This window comes from Anomalospiza imberbis, chromosome Z, assembly GCF_031753505.1.
Source record: "Anomalospiza imberbis isolate Cuckoo-Finch-1a 21T00152 chromosome Z, ASM3175350v1, whole genome shotgun sequence".
Lineage (NCBI taxonomy): Eukaryota > Metazoa > Chordata > Aves > Passeriformes > Viduidae > Anomalospiza > Anomalospiza imberbis.
In genome coordinates this window covers 72,289,964-72,304,232 of record NC_089721.1, presented here as the reverse complement: position 1 = coordinate 72,304,232, position 14,269 = coordinate 72,289,964, and the positions used below count along the sequence as shown (strand labels likewise).

Genomic DNA, 14,269 nt, shown 5'->3' with positions numbered 1-14,269 from the left:
CCCGCTCCGGGTCTGGGGGCCGGAGGGAGCCCCGAGGGGGCGGCCGGGCCGGGCCGGGGGCGGGGGGGCCCCGCTCGGCGGAGGCAGGCGCTGGGGGCTCTCCTGCGCCCAGCAGCTGCGGGAGCTTTGGAAATTGCAAGGAGGCTCTCGCAGAGCTTGTGAACCCTCCTCTCCCCGAGCCAGCGCCCCTCCTCTGCAGCGCTGACGGTACAACGATATAATAATGATGGGTGGCTGAGGCTCGCATTTGAACTTGCAGGCTCGCTCCCTTTGCCCACTGCTCGGTCCCGGCTCCGCGGCTCGGAGTCAGGTGCTCGCCGGCGGGAAGCGAGCGAAGGAAGGGACACCGAGCTCCGGCACAAGGGGAGAGCCCGGAACCACCGGCTCCTTCCAGCACTAACGAGGGGATTTACTCTTTCATGCGGCCACTGGGATCTCTGGACTAGCCCAGCCACCACGTTGTGATTTTTTTGCTATCTCTGCAATACGCTACCTTTTAAGGTAACTATAACTCTTTTATTGCGGGTTGGTTTTTAGTGTTTGTTTTTTTTTTTTTTTTTTTTTCCCTCCCCCCATTTTCTATAATATGACTGCCAGCAAACACCTAGTCTAAGATTTAAAACAATTGTTTTACTGCTTGCACCAACAAAGAGTTTGAACTGCAAAATCTTAAGCGGGAGGGAATAGCGATGATTGGTGAATTTAAACAACCTGGGGTAAGTTCAACGACACGCGGGGGAAGAGGAGAAGGAGGGATGCTCGGGAACCCACCAAGAAAAAAAAAACAAAAAAACCAAAAAAAAACCAAAAAAAAAAAAAAACCACCAAAGCACCAACAACCAAAAAAGAGGAGAAAAAACCGGTGCAAAGAGGAGAACAAAGAAAACTAGAGAATAGAAGACTTCGGGGTGGGAGCCCTGAGAAGAGTGTTCGGTGCTGGTGGTTTGGATGGTTGGGAAGGTAGAGCCGCACCTTGGCGTGCGACGGGGCTCCGGAGGGAGACGGGAGGAAGCTGTTCCTTACGGGTGCTAAGTACACAAAGCGGCCGTGTGGCAGGGGCGACGAGAACGGACCTTTCCCCCCGGCCACCACTTTTCTAGCGCTGGGAAAAGCGTGCGCTCTGTGTCCTCCACTCCTGTGTGCTCCCCACATCCCTTTTCTTTTCTTTTTTTCTTTTCTTTTCTTCTCCAATCCCTTCCCCTGATGTTCCTGGAAAGCTGCTCGCAGGGCAGAGCGGCTCTGAGGTGCTCAGCATCTCTCCAGAGGAGCCGGAGAGCAGCGTGCCCCGAACCACATTTTCTCTGCGGAAAGGGGGGCAGTGGGTGAGGAGGAGGAGGAGGAGGAGGAGGAGGATCGCAAGGTCAGTGGAGCAAAACGCCCCCCTCTTACACCCACGTCCCCTCTCTGGGGCACGGGCTTTGCCTTCCCCCTCCGCTGCCAGGGATTTCGCCTTTGTGATACAAAGGAAAAGTCAGAGCACGGTGGAGGGCAGGCAGGGAGCTCCGACGGCGGGAAGGAGCGGGTGTGTGTGTGTGGGTGTGTGGGTGTGTGGGTGTGTGTGGGTGTGCGGGGACGGCAGCGGGACCGCGGGCAGCCTCCGCCGGCCCCCGGCACCGTCCCCACACAAAGGGGCGGCGGGCAGCGGGCGGGGGCCGGCCCTCATTGTCCCCCTGGTCACGTCCTCCCGGCCGCCCCCTCTCCCTCCCTCCCTGCACACCGGCTCTCGGGATTAAGCCCCCATGGCTTTTTTTTTTTTTTTTTTTTCCCTCTCCCTTTTCCCCTTCTCACTTCTTATCACCCGCTTCCTTCAGCTTTTCTCCCTTTCCCCCATTCTCCTCCTTCCTCCTTTTTCTCCTACTTTCCCTTCCTCCCCTTTTCCCCTCCTTCCTTTCCTTTTCCCCCTTTTCTTCTCTCTTACCCTCTTTTTCATATTTTCCCTTCTTTTTGTTTCCTCCCCCCTCCTCTTCCTTCCTTTTGCCTCTCTTTTCCCCTTTTTGCCCTGTCCCTCCCTTTTCCCTCCCTTCCCCTTTTTTCCCTTTCCCTGCCTTTTTTCCCTTTCCTTCCCCTTTCCCCCCTTTTTCTCCTCCTCCCTCCACCCTCCCCTCCCCTTTTCTATCCATTTTTTTTGTTAACTGAGGCGTGAGCGTCGAAACGCTCTGCAAAAAAAAACCCAAAAAACCCGAAAAAAAAAAAAAAACCCACCCAAAAAAAAAAAAAGAAAAAAAAAAAAACAAACCCGCAAAAAACAAAACACCAACCCAAAATCCATCCCGGAATGGGCGAGCGTAAATGCTGGGCGGCTTCAGGGATTGCCTTTATTTCCGTGCCTCTTCTATTTAATCCTTTTCTCTTTTTTTGGCCTTTCGGCCCGAGCGAAAGGGGAAGTTTCCTCCCCCACAGGGAGCGGAGCGCAGCGAGCCCGGGACGGGGCGGGCGCGGTCCCGCGCTGCCGCGGCGGGGGGAGGCCGTGGCAGGGCTGGGCTTTAGGGGGCTCTCCGCGTGGCGTGCCCGCCGGGGGCCGCGGGTCGAGTGCCGCTTTTGGGGTGGCGGGCTCGGTTCCGTTTCGGGGCCGCGGGTTCGGCCCAGGTTTGGGGTCGTGGGCCCGCTGCCGGCCCGGGGGCGCGGCCGCTGTCGAGGAACGGGGCGGGCGCGGCGGCCCCGCGGCGCCCCCGGGCGGCGAGCGGCGGTATGGCAGCCCCCGCGGCCGCCGGTTTCCCGCCAGAGGGCTCCGGGCCCGTCACCGTGAGGGGAGAAAAAGGCCAACCCCCCCACCCCGCCCCAGATCACCGCCGTAATAAAATGATTTAAAATACGCAACACCCCCTCGATAAAAGCCGCTGTCTGCGCTGTTCCAGCAACCCTGGGAGTCTGCTGCACAAGAAGTGGGTCCAGAGGAGGCTCCAGGATGAGCAGAGGGACGCAGCAGCTCTGCCGGCAGGAAAGGCTGGCACAGCTGCCATTGCTCACCTGGGCAGGAGAAGCTTTGGGCTGAGCTCAGGGTGGCCTTGCAGGGCCTGGAGGGGCTGCAGGAAAGATGGAGAGAGACAATTGCCGAGGGCTGGAGGGACGGGACACAGGGAACGGCTCCCAGGGCCACAGGGCAGGGCTGGATGGGACACTGGCAATCAGGAATTGTTCCCTGGCAGGGTGGGCAGGCCCTGGCACAGGGTGCCCAGAGCAGCTGGGGCTGCCCCTGGATCCCTGGCAGTGCCCACCACTGGGGCTGGGAGCAGCCTGGCGCAGTGGAAGGTGTCCCTGCCGTGGCAGGGCTGGCACTGGGTGATATTTAGGGTCCCTTCCAACCCAAACCTTTCTGTGAGTCTGTGGTGCTGTGGCCCAGGAGCAGGCAGTGCCCGATGCGCAGCGCGGGACAGCGGGGTGGGACTGGCACGTTTCCGACTCTGGGCAGCCCCTCTGTGCCTGGGCTCGGGCTGTGAGGTGGGGCCGGGGCTGTGGGGATGGCAGAGCGAGCTGAGGGCACCCACAGCCGTCCTTGTGCCCAGCAGTGACACTGGGTGAACCCCAAGAAGTGCTGAGGAAGCCCTGCTGGAGCCCACAGGGGGCTCCCACGATGGCAGTGCAGGGTTACACCTGTGGGTGCCATGAGTGACATAATTTCCATCTCATGCTTCCCTTCAGCAGTGTGGGCGCTTAAGAGAGGTGGGCAGGAGAGGCCCTCATGTCTCCTGGAACCAAGCCTGACAGAGGTGTCTGGGCAATGCTTTCAGGCACGGGGTAGGCTTGTCAGAGTGTCCTGTGCGGGACTAGCAGCTGGACTTGGTGATCCCTGTGCGTCCAGCTCAGGATATTCATTGCTTCTGGAAGGCAGGAGCGACAAGGTGGAGCTGGGATGATGCAGAAGGAGCAGGGTGTGCTCACTGCTCGTCCACGCACTGCCTCTGGCAGTTTTCCACTGTGTCTCTGCGTGGCTGTCCCAGAGCCTGGAGCTGCTCCTGGCATACAAGCGCGGGGCTGTGAGGGATGTCCCGAGGCAGCGGCTGCTGCAGCCAGGAGCGCCAGAACACGCTGTGCTCTGGTCACTGCTCCTGTCTGCGCTCCAGCCTGCAGGCAGCGCCGCAAGGACTCAGCCTGGAGGAGTTCCCCCCCACAGCTGCTGGAGGTGATGAGGAGGAGGTGATGCAGACCCCCCAAAGACCTTCTCCGAGGCCTTGGGAAGGTTTTCCAAAGGGATGACGGGCCAAGCAGGGGCCACTGGTGAATCAGGTGGAGGCTGATGTGTCGGCACAGTGGGCTAATTCATCACGTGGCAGAGAGGTGGTGAGGCTGGCAAAGTTAATAAGGCAGCGCTGATGGTGAGGTGGGTACATGGCAGCAATTAACAGTACCAGGATCAAAGGACTGCGAAATAAAAGACAGTGCAGAATGTGTGCCTTTGAGGAAGGATGGCACCTATGAAGCTTTCAGAGCTTGGAAGGTGGGAAGGGATGTGCTATGACTGCGATTGGTCATTTCCAGCTTTTTGGGGTTCCACGTGAAACTGTTATTTACTGTTTAACCCATTAGAATGAGCAGCCTTCCTTCTCTTTAGTGCTGGGTTCTGTTGGGTCCCACCCTTTTTTTTTTTTTTTTTTTTTTTTTTTTTTTTTTTTTCCCTTTTCTTTTTCTTTTAATATTTTATGTCATTCTGACTTTCACTATGAGGGTCAGATGGGCAGAGGCTGCTTTGTACGTGTTTCAGGAACATATCCAGATTTCACAATGCAGCTGTAGAGCACGTCTGCAGCAGACCCAGACTCAGTGTGACCTGAGAAATTGCAGGTTCTAGAGACATTGTTACGTCTATGAAAATGGCTAATATGGCAAATTCCTCATCGTCTCAGCTTCAGAGAAACCAGGAGTATTTTTGGATTGTAAGCTTTAGTCTCTTCCACACCAGGACAATTCACTCTCTGAACCTGAAGTTTTAAACAGAAAGAGAGGCATGATGTTCTCTCATCTGGTTAAATTAAAATAGCATTGGTGTGAGATCAAGCTTACATTGCAAACTAAACACAAGCTGGAATTTGGTCAGAACTTACTGCTCCTATGAGTTTTTGCTGTAGTAAGGGAAGGTAGCAGCGCCTGCAAAAATAGGAGCTGTGCTCTTTCCCCACAGGGAGAACACCTACTGCTGGTTTTTAAAGATGTGAAGCTTGTCCAGGAGTTTTGCATCTATAGGTTAGAAGATGCTTCACTCAAGGCTGCATCCCGTTTAGAAATGTAACACAAATTCCTACTGTAGATCCATCTGCCTGTAGTAGCTCCTAATAAAATGGATCAGCCCAGTTGGAAACCAGCCAGCAGGCAACCCAAGTTTGGTCACGTCAAGTGAGGTACTTTTTTAGCAGAAGGTGGAAATTAAACACTTACTCAAGTCTTGCAGCTTGAGTTGGCAAGATTTGCTCACTGTGTTATGGATTTCTTTTACTATGGGTGTAGTGACACCAAGGGGAAAAAAAAAAATCTTGTGGAAAAAGGTATAGTTAGATGGATTTTGGCTAATTGCAATGGACTTAGGGGCAGTACAGCAGCCAGACAGCAAACGTCTGTGAACTGTAGAGTGCAGGAATGGGAAAGACAAACCTGTTTTAGAGCAGGGGTTTAGTTCTGTGAGAGTGCAGTCCGCTGCAGCCTCTGCCAGCAGAAGGGCAGGAGCAATCACATCCAAGAGCCTGGAGACGTGGGCGGGAGTAGGGGTGAGGTGTAAGCAGCAACCTCTGCCTCACCTGTGGGTCCTGAGGAGGATTTTTGGCACCAGGTCTTGCAGAGCTCTGTCTCCTCCTGAGCCAGGCTGCCCTGTGGGGCTGAGCAAGGTGCTGCTGTTATGGTCTGCATGTTTGGAGAAGGTGGCTGGGGTAATTGCACGTTTAATTCTGGCAGCTGGAGTGGAGCAGCACTGGGCAAACCAGGAGTTGTTTATGGGAACCCCCCAAGGCCTGGAGCATGAAAACCAACCCTCAGGTGTGGAGGGTTGTGTGGGAGTCACACTCCTGACCCTTAGGGCTGAAAATCAGACCATTCTCCCCAGGGTTTTCATTGCTTGAGTGAGCATTTCAGGATAAATAAGATTTTATAAAAAGTCAGGAAGTGGTTTTCCAAGAGTCAGGTAGGGATTTTTGGCAAGTGTATCATATTAAGCTTTGTGCTCAAACAGTGTAATTTTTTGGAGCTATCCAAGCCCTTGGTGCAGCAGGTGTAATTCCTGCTCTACTCAGTAAAAGGCTAGGAGCCTTCACATCCAGGAATGTTCTCTTCTGTTCCAATGGATTCCTTGAAAATTGCCCTTCCACAGTTGCCTTTCTGTTTTCATCTGTCCCTGTGAGTGTGTTTGGTGACTGGAAGCATAGCAGCAGGGTTTGTGTTCTTACCAAACATGGAAGCAGTTGTGTTATGACAGCAATTGCAATGAACTTCCAAGGGCAACAGGCTTCCACTGACACGTGCCAGGCACCCAGGTATGCCAGGTCAGAGCCAGGGAATTGGGCCAGGTGCAAAATGCAACCAGCTCTGTTTAGGTACAACACCCTCATTGCTGGGAAAAAGAAAATACTTTTCTTCTTTTTCTTGTCAGGTTTCTTTGATTCCCTTGATTCTGGTCCCAGAAGGCAAGGCTGCCTTTAGGGGAAGGAGGGGGATAAAACTTATGGGTAAACATGGAGAGCTAAACTTGTAAACATTCTGTTCTGGACCTTGGCTTCACTGTGGATGCAGCCAGTGTGTGACGCACGGGAGCACATGTGGGCAGAACTTCTCAGAAGGTCTGGAGCCACTCAGCTCTCACAGGGGCCAGAACTTTGTCTGGCAGGTCCTTCACTCAGCACCTTGGAAGGTGAAGAATTCTTCCAGTCAGTCTTCTTTTCATGCTGTCATCAGAGCTCTTGTGTTACCAAAGGAACTTCCCTGGAGTGGTTTTCGTGCCTGAGGCTTCCAGCATTTTTGGGATACAAGGGTTGCTTGAAGGTCCTTCTGCACATCTGTAGGCTCAGACTGACATCACTTTTCCTTTTAATTGTTGTGTAATAATGAGGATTTAAGTGTTTATCTAAGGAAGCATGTGACTGTATTTCAGAGCTGATCCATTGCATTCAAAGGATTTGGATGTCTGCAGCTCTGATCTTGTGCAACCTCCTCACTCACAACAGCCTTCTACAGGGAGTTTGCGCCAGGGCACAGTATAGAATTGTAAAGTTAGATAATAAAAAGTCACTTTTGTTTTCTTCACATGCAGCTTTGTTTGTGTAAATGTAGGAGGAGATAAAAGTCTGGCTGAGTGGTGTTGGGGATAGGTGTTAGGGTCTTCAGAAGAAGTTTTATGGCATGTAGGGCTTAAATGGAAGGAAGTCCTGGTTCTAGTTTGGGACTCAGTTGTGAAAAGTGCAAATTCCATGAAGTCCACGTTGCAAAATAAGTGATATCACACTTTACACTTAGCTGTCCTGAATGGCTGCAGCAGAGATGGGGCGTCCTTGGCAGCATGCAGCCTGCTCTGTGGAAAGCAGCTGCATTTCTCCCTCCACGCCCAGGGAATAGGTTGTAGCACAAGTTTCCCAGTGCAACCAGTTGGCTCTGGCCATCCATGTAGAGGGAATGAAAGGCTCTGGGGTTTTCAGCCCTATTGGGTGGGAATTTTTAATTTGCCTCACTGGAAAGGCTTGGTTGGAGATGTTTTGCGTCTTTCCCGTGCTGTTCAGACATTACAGGATGTGTGCCAGTTCACACAGACTCCTGTGGAGTTTGGGCTGCAGCTGTGAGCTGTGGAGAGAACTGTCCTGAGGTTGAACACGTCACCAGGAGTTTTCTGAAGCTGCCTCTCCGTGTGTCTTTGCTGTCACGTTCAGTGCAGCCTGTGGAGTTTTTAAAAGTGGAAGTTTCAAATTGTACACGTGTGCAGTGCAGGTTCTGTAGTTAAAACACAGACAGGTACATATCTATTAAATCTCTCCACTGATCCTTAAGTCAGTTCAACTGCAAGCTCTCTTGAGCAGGAAAAAACTGTCAGCTTGGTTGCTTGTCCAAGTGAAGAGCTCAGGTAGCAGATTTTGCAGCAAGATCAGGAAAATCAAGGTAGTGATAAAAATTTTTTGACAAACTGCTGCTGAAAGTAATTTCTTATGTTGGGGTGTTCATAGCACATACATGTAACTGTATGGATGAGGGACTATTTATAAACCCTTTGCAGTCATTGATGTTTGTGTGTCTTGCAATGCTTTTGCAAATTTGGGGATGTTTACAGGTTCAACATGTGTAACTGTGAACTGAAACGAAAACTGAGAAATAATGTTGTGAACATGCAATTTATTATTGTGTACGTATGATACACGTGAAGACCATTCCAGCTGCTGGAAGGTGGAGCCTTTAAAGGAAAGTGAGAGGGAACTGACATGTCAGAGCATCACTCAGGACTCAACAACCTGAAACCCATTTTAAATCTGTATTTCTTGAAGACACATGGTCATTATAACAAATCTCCACCATAAATTGCTAAATGAAGATGCCCTGAAAACAGGAAGGACTGCTTCTGATAGCAGTGACAAATATTGATGTGCTGAGCTACAACATTTGCTAGGGACACAGTGCAATACTAACTACTTACTCCTTTGTTCTTCATTTCTAGGTCAAGATGTTGTTAAGTATAAAAAGTATCTTATGGATGTACTCTACGTTAGTTATAACATATATGCTACCTAAAGGTAAGTTTATGTACATAGAACATTTAATTTAAATTAATTTAGTGGTCTAATTGGTAGGGCATTTCACAGGACTGAAGAAACAGCCCAAACTGAGGAAATTGTCTTTCTTTGCCTCTGCCATGCTGCACCATGTCACTAATTTTGTTTCTGTGTCCTCCTCAAGGCATTAATGATTTATTTCTGTTGTGCTTGGGCTGCCATGAGCTAAGCTAGGCCTGGACCCCTTGGCTGCTGGGGTCTCGAATAAGGAGGTGTTAGGGCAGCTGCAGGTTTGGGTGGAAAGGAAGGAGCTCTTACTGCCTCTCTTGGTGATTACATGCTAAAACTGAAGTATGTATCCATGTGTGGTTGCCCAGTTATTTGAAAGTTTAGGTCAGGCGTTCAGTATGGAAAATATCCCAACAGCTGCTGCAGACTCACAAAATTGGGAAAGCAGCTTTCCCAAGTCTCAAAGCAAGATTTTTCTTTATTTTCTTTCCCCCTTCTTTCCAGGTACTCCTCAGACTGATTTCAGCCTTTGGGAAAATCAAATTTACTACTTTTTTTTTTTTTCCCACCTAGCTGGAACACTGCTGCTAGTAACATGTTTAGGTAGTCCTGAATGATAAATAAAAGGACTGGTTCATTAGTGGAACACATTAAAAAAAAAAAAAAAAAAAAGGATAACAGATTTAGTTTGGCTACAAGGAAGAAAGGTCTGGATCAGACCACAGACCTGACTCACTGCCTTGCACAAATGCAGAATTCAGGGATACAGGGATTGAGAGGACAGCACTCTAAGTGGGGAAGTGTCGCATGGATCCTTGGAGTAGTAGATTGTGGGATGGCATCTTTACATGTCCTCTCACTTACTCCACCTTTTATTACATCATAAATGTAATTTATCTCCAGAGTGGGATTTTTGGTACTTGGGAGATTTTTATGAATGTCCCATTATTTGGAATGTAGGTCAGGTTGTGATCCATCCTTATTTGTCCAAATTTTTTTTAAGAAATTCAGAAAGATCCTGATGTTCCTAGAACACTCTGTGAACTTTGTGCAGGTTACTTTTTAAGTGAGGGCCCATTCTTTTGGCCTACAGAATCTTAACCATTTTCAAACTATGGCCATGGTGAGGAGGACAAGGATTAAAAAAATTTTCTGTTTCATGAGTTGATCTAATTCATGATCCCAAAGAATCTGTGGGATCAACTTATATCCTTATCTTTTATAGAAAGGTCGATGAAATAATATTTTTGATAATGAATGTTAGAAGACTGCACACAATCTTTATGGGTTTTTTTTTAAATGCTCTAAAAATAAAACTTATCTCAGCGTTTTGAAAGATAACTACCTTATGTTTCAACATTTTATTTTTGAATCCTTAGTTTGGATTTAAAATTGAAGCCTTTAAATCTTTTGTGAAACACTAATTCCCAGCTTGTCACTATTGTGGTTTACAAGCTGGACCTTGTGGTTATAATCAACACCGGAGTTTTTCCCACCTGTTTTGGGTGGCCATTTGTAGTGTTATGTTGAGTTCTGCAGCTGAGATTTACATTTGCCTGGCTCCTTGTGAGTGTTTTGCAGACTATAAAATTAATTCTTCATCACCCTGTGTGTCCTTCTCTTATTCTGCTTGCTCAGACCCCAAACCACCTAGTAAAGAACTCAGGTCATTGTTGGGTCTCAGTCCATTACCTTTCAGTGTTTCCTACAAGTTTCACTCAAAAGGCTTCTCCTAGGATCAGTGCTAGTAGCTGGATTGACAGAACACACAATTTCACTGATCCTTTTTATTTCTGCTGCTAGACAGGGCAATATACCATATGTCCCAGCAGGTTGTTGATGAACTGAAAAATGAGATGCAACATTTTTTTTTTCCTTTCTCATAAATTTAGCTAAAAATAAATAGAATATTTTATTCTTTAGGCATGTGGGATTTATCTGCATAGTCAGTAGAAACATTCTGTTCAGCTAAACCCAATTATGTGGCAAATTCACTCCTCTAAGCAGTGTCACACCATGCAAGGCGCTCTGTTCTTCAGACTCCTTGTCCACTGCAGACCTATTGCCCTGGTAATTGTGGTTAATGCGATACAGAAGGGCAGAATTCTGTCCTTTTTAAAAATTACCTAGACTCCTACTTTAAGAATTTTGTAACATTTACCACGGAACAAGTGTACACATTTTGGAGAAAGAGACTTTGCTCTCAGGCAAGAATTCCTTTCTTCCCACCTCAAAAGGAAGACATCCAACTATGTGTCTTTGGTCTGTCACATGCCATTGATAGGGGCTGATATGGAATATAAGCTTAGCAAAAATGCTAAAGGAGATAAAAAAAGGGTTATATGGATTAATATGATATACTGATAGTTTCTGCATTGGTCAGTAAATTCTGCTAGACTAATTAGGAGTGTTGCAAGAAATCGAGCTTTTTGGAACTGTGCAGGAACATCGCTTAATCTTGTATTATGCTGGTCAAATATTTTCTTTTTCTGTAGGGAAAAACTTCTTCCTCCTCCTTTCTCCTTCTCCTCTTCCTCTTTTTCCTCTTCCTCCTCCTCCTTCTTCTTGTCTTCTCCTTCTCTTTCCCTCACCTCACCACAACAAATAGTTTTTTATAAAGTGTGATATAATGCCTTCTGAAATCGGGCAGAACTGCAGCTACACAGAATCTTCTGTTCTGGGAAGTAGCACAGTTTAGGCTGGATCTAGTTTTCATATCAGGATGATATGTGTTGTTTGCCAAGGCTTCCAGCTGGCTGATGTGAAGACACAAATTTTCAAGGAAGGAAATTTCCTCAGGGTTCAGTGCTGGTATTCCAGATCACTCATAATCATAAACAGTGTTCTTACAAAGTTTATTATAATTCTGTCAGTCAGTATAATTATAATTTAGTCATTCTTCAATTAAGAAGAAAGTTCCTGTAAGGTGTATAGATGACAAGAGATCATCATAAATTCTAAATATTTTGAGACTGATTTTAATCTCCCACCTGTGAAATTTGGCAGTAATTCCATCACAACTGATAGAAGTGAGAATTCATACTGTTTCTTTATCTCCAGCCACCGCAACTCTGTGAAGTTTCAAGAAAATAAAGGCAACAAAAAAGATCTCTGGTTTCATCAGTTTTGATACCATCATCTTGACTCTATCTGAGTTGTGTGTCCAAGGAATTCTAGTTTGGTAGGCATGGATGGAAAGGATCTGAGAACTTCCATTCAGAATTCTGTGTCTTCCCTGTCAGTCCATTTGTCTCTTTTTCTGGCTAGTACTTTATTATTAAAATGCTTGGGCATTAAGCTGATGATGCTTGTATTGAACCTGTTTAGATAATACCATTAAGACTTTGTCCTGTGGAAAATCATCTGTCTCTGTTAAAAATAAGCAGGTTAATGAGCAACTTTCCTTTTTTCTTCCATTTTCCTTTCTTCCCCTGTTTCTTTTTTCTGTTTTCTTTCTTCTTTTTAAAATTTTTTTATTCCCCTCCTTTTTTTTTCTCTTCTTTTATTGCTCCTCTTCTTTAATTCTCTCCCTCTGCCCACCCTTCCATCCTACCCTCCAGTCTTCTACTCTTTATGGAGAGATTATATTTTTTATCATAGATAAAAAGATAATTTTCATGTGATGGTGTCTCCTGTTTCATGTATCACTCTGTTGATGGCTATTATAAAGTTATTATATTTCTAAACTTTATAAATCCCAGCTCCCTTCAAAATAGTGATGACCATTCTGCCTTTCAAAAATGTTAGTGAAGGACTGTGAAAGAGGTAAAATAGTTACTGTTGTGCATCAGCTTTTAATCTTCATTAAGCCATTATGTGTGATGAAACAACATCACATAAAAAAGGCAAATCCATCAGAAACCCTTTCTTCAGTCGCAGCGTGCAGCTTGGATGAACAGTAGTCAACGTCCCCCTCAGGATATTGTCAGATGGAAGCATTTCACTGTGAAATGTTTGCAGCTGGAGATGACATAAAAAATGATAAAAGTCCTGATCATGTCAAGTCTGAGCCAAGTAGGGACTTTCTGTGTGCTTTACTTCTTCCTTTGCTTTTACATCCTGAAATATTTCATTTATTCGATGTGTTAAAAGCCCTGAGGCTACAAGGAAACAACTTTGAAAGAGTGACTATTTGGGAGACTCTCACTGGAAAGGCTTTTGTTTCAGCACGTGTGCAATAAAAAGATTTAACCCCTGAGAGAACAGTGGGGTCAGGGGTGACAGGGGTGCAAAGCCATGGGCTGTGTTTCCTTCTGAGAATGGGAACAGCTGCTGTGAAACAAGGCAAGTTTGAACTCCAGCATCTCCCCTGCACTCAGGGTTTTGACCACTGAGGTAACTCATAATTTTTCACTCAGAGTGGTCTTCCTCCTGTGAATTGAAGAAACTGCTCTTACAGTTCATCTGTCACCTAAAATTTCAGACCAGTTTCCCAAAGTTAATTACTCGATGACCATAACAAATGGAAAAAATAAGTCAGAATGAAATTTTCCCAAAGAGAAATGTGCTGCATCATCAGCTGAAGATGTACCAAGATTGATACAAACTCTTTTTAAGCTTGTAGTCCCCAGTCCTGTTACAAATCAGCTGAGGTTCATGGATTTCAGGCTTTGCATTAGTGAATCATTATTTAACAATGAAATATATCTGTTTCTGATTTTGCTGTTACACTAATGTGATTTCTCCTCTCTCCTCGCTCTCTCTTCTTTTTCTAGTCAAAGCAGAAAAAAAAACCCTGGTCAAGGGATCTCTCTCTGGAACTTCAGTCCTACCATGCTTCTTTTCAACCACACCCACCGTATCCTCCAGCTACGCTGCCGAGTATCTCCGGATCAAATGGTCCAAGGTGGAACTGGACAAAAGCGGGAAGGACGCCAAGGAAACCACAGTCCTGGTGGCCCAAAATGGCAACATCAAAATAGGCCAGAGTTACAAGGACAGGGTGTCTGTCCCCAGCCATTCCGAGGAGACCGGGGATGCCTCGCTGACCTTCTCCAAGCTGCGCGCCAGCGACGCCGGGGTCTATCGCTGCGACGTCATGTACGGAGTGGAGGACACGCAGGGCATCGTCTCTCTGGCTGTTGAGGGTAAGGATTTGTCTGTTTCATTCCTAGCCACCTGTGATTCCAGTTAAAACAGCAAAACTTGGTAATTAACACAAAACTAGAGAGGATTTAAAGGAGTGTCTTTAGCGTTTTGCTCTTGGAGTAGGGTGAAAAGAAGCAACTTTCCATCATAATGGAAAGGATGAAAATTTAGAATGAAAAGAAGCCACTGAAGCTGTGGTTGGCCTGTCTTGATGACCCAAACTATGCCACCAAAAGTGGGAGCCACTCTTTCTGGGAATGGATCATCAAGCATGAAGGAAGTGCTTATTTTTGCCCAGTAATAAATTTTGGATGGGCAGAGGGAAAATTCATCTGTGAGAAGCTGCAAGAAAAGAAGCAGGGAGGTGTTTGCTAAATGTGGAGCAGGCAGTCGTAACAGTTTGCTAGCTGTCTGTATTAGGAAATAGCCTCCAAAATTTTGAGAGGGAGAAGTCTATGTGTTGAGAGACAGAAGAGACGGTGTTTCAGAACTGTTGACATTGG

General features: G+C 47.1%; 1 protein-coding gene across 9 annotated transcripts in view; it reads left to right on the top strand.

The window, feature by feature from the left end:
* Positions 1–218: 218 nt before the first annotated feature.
* Positions 219–14,269, top strand: part of VCAN (versican) — a 98,437-nt gene continuing 84,386 nt past the window's right edge. Inside the window, exons 1-3 of one of the 9 annotated variants that reach the window (XM_068176472.1) lie at positions 219–501; positions 8,615–8,690; positions 13,394–13,765. In XM_068176472.1, coding sequence (XP_068032573.1) covers positions 8,621–8,690; positions 13,394–13,765 — 442 coding nt within the window. In that variant the 5' untranslated portion in view covers positions 219–501; positions 8,615–8,620. Of the gene's footprint in view, positions 502–4,355; positions 4,436–6,433; positions 6,456–7,029; positions 7,188–8,614; positions 8,691–13,393; positions 13,766–14,269 lie in introns of those variants that run through there. The other 8 variants (XM_068176464.1, XM_068176473.1, XM_068176470.1 and 5 more) reach the window with 8 other exon arrangements.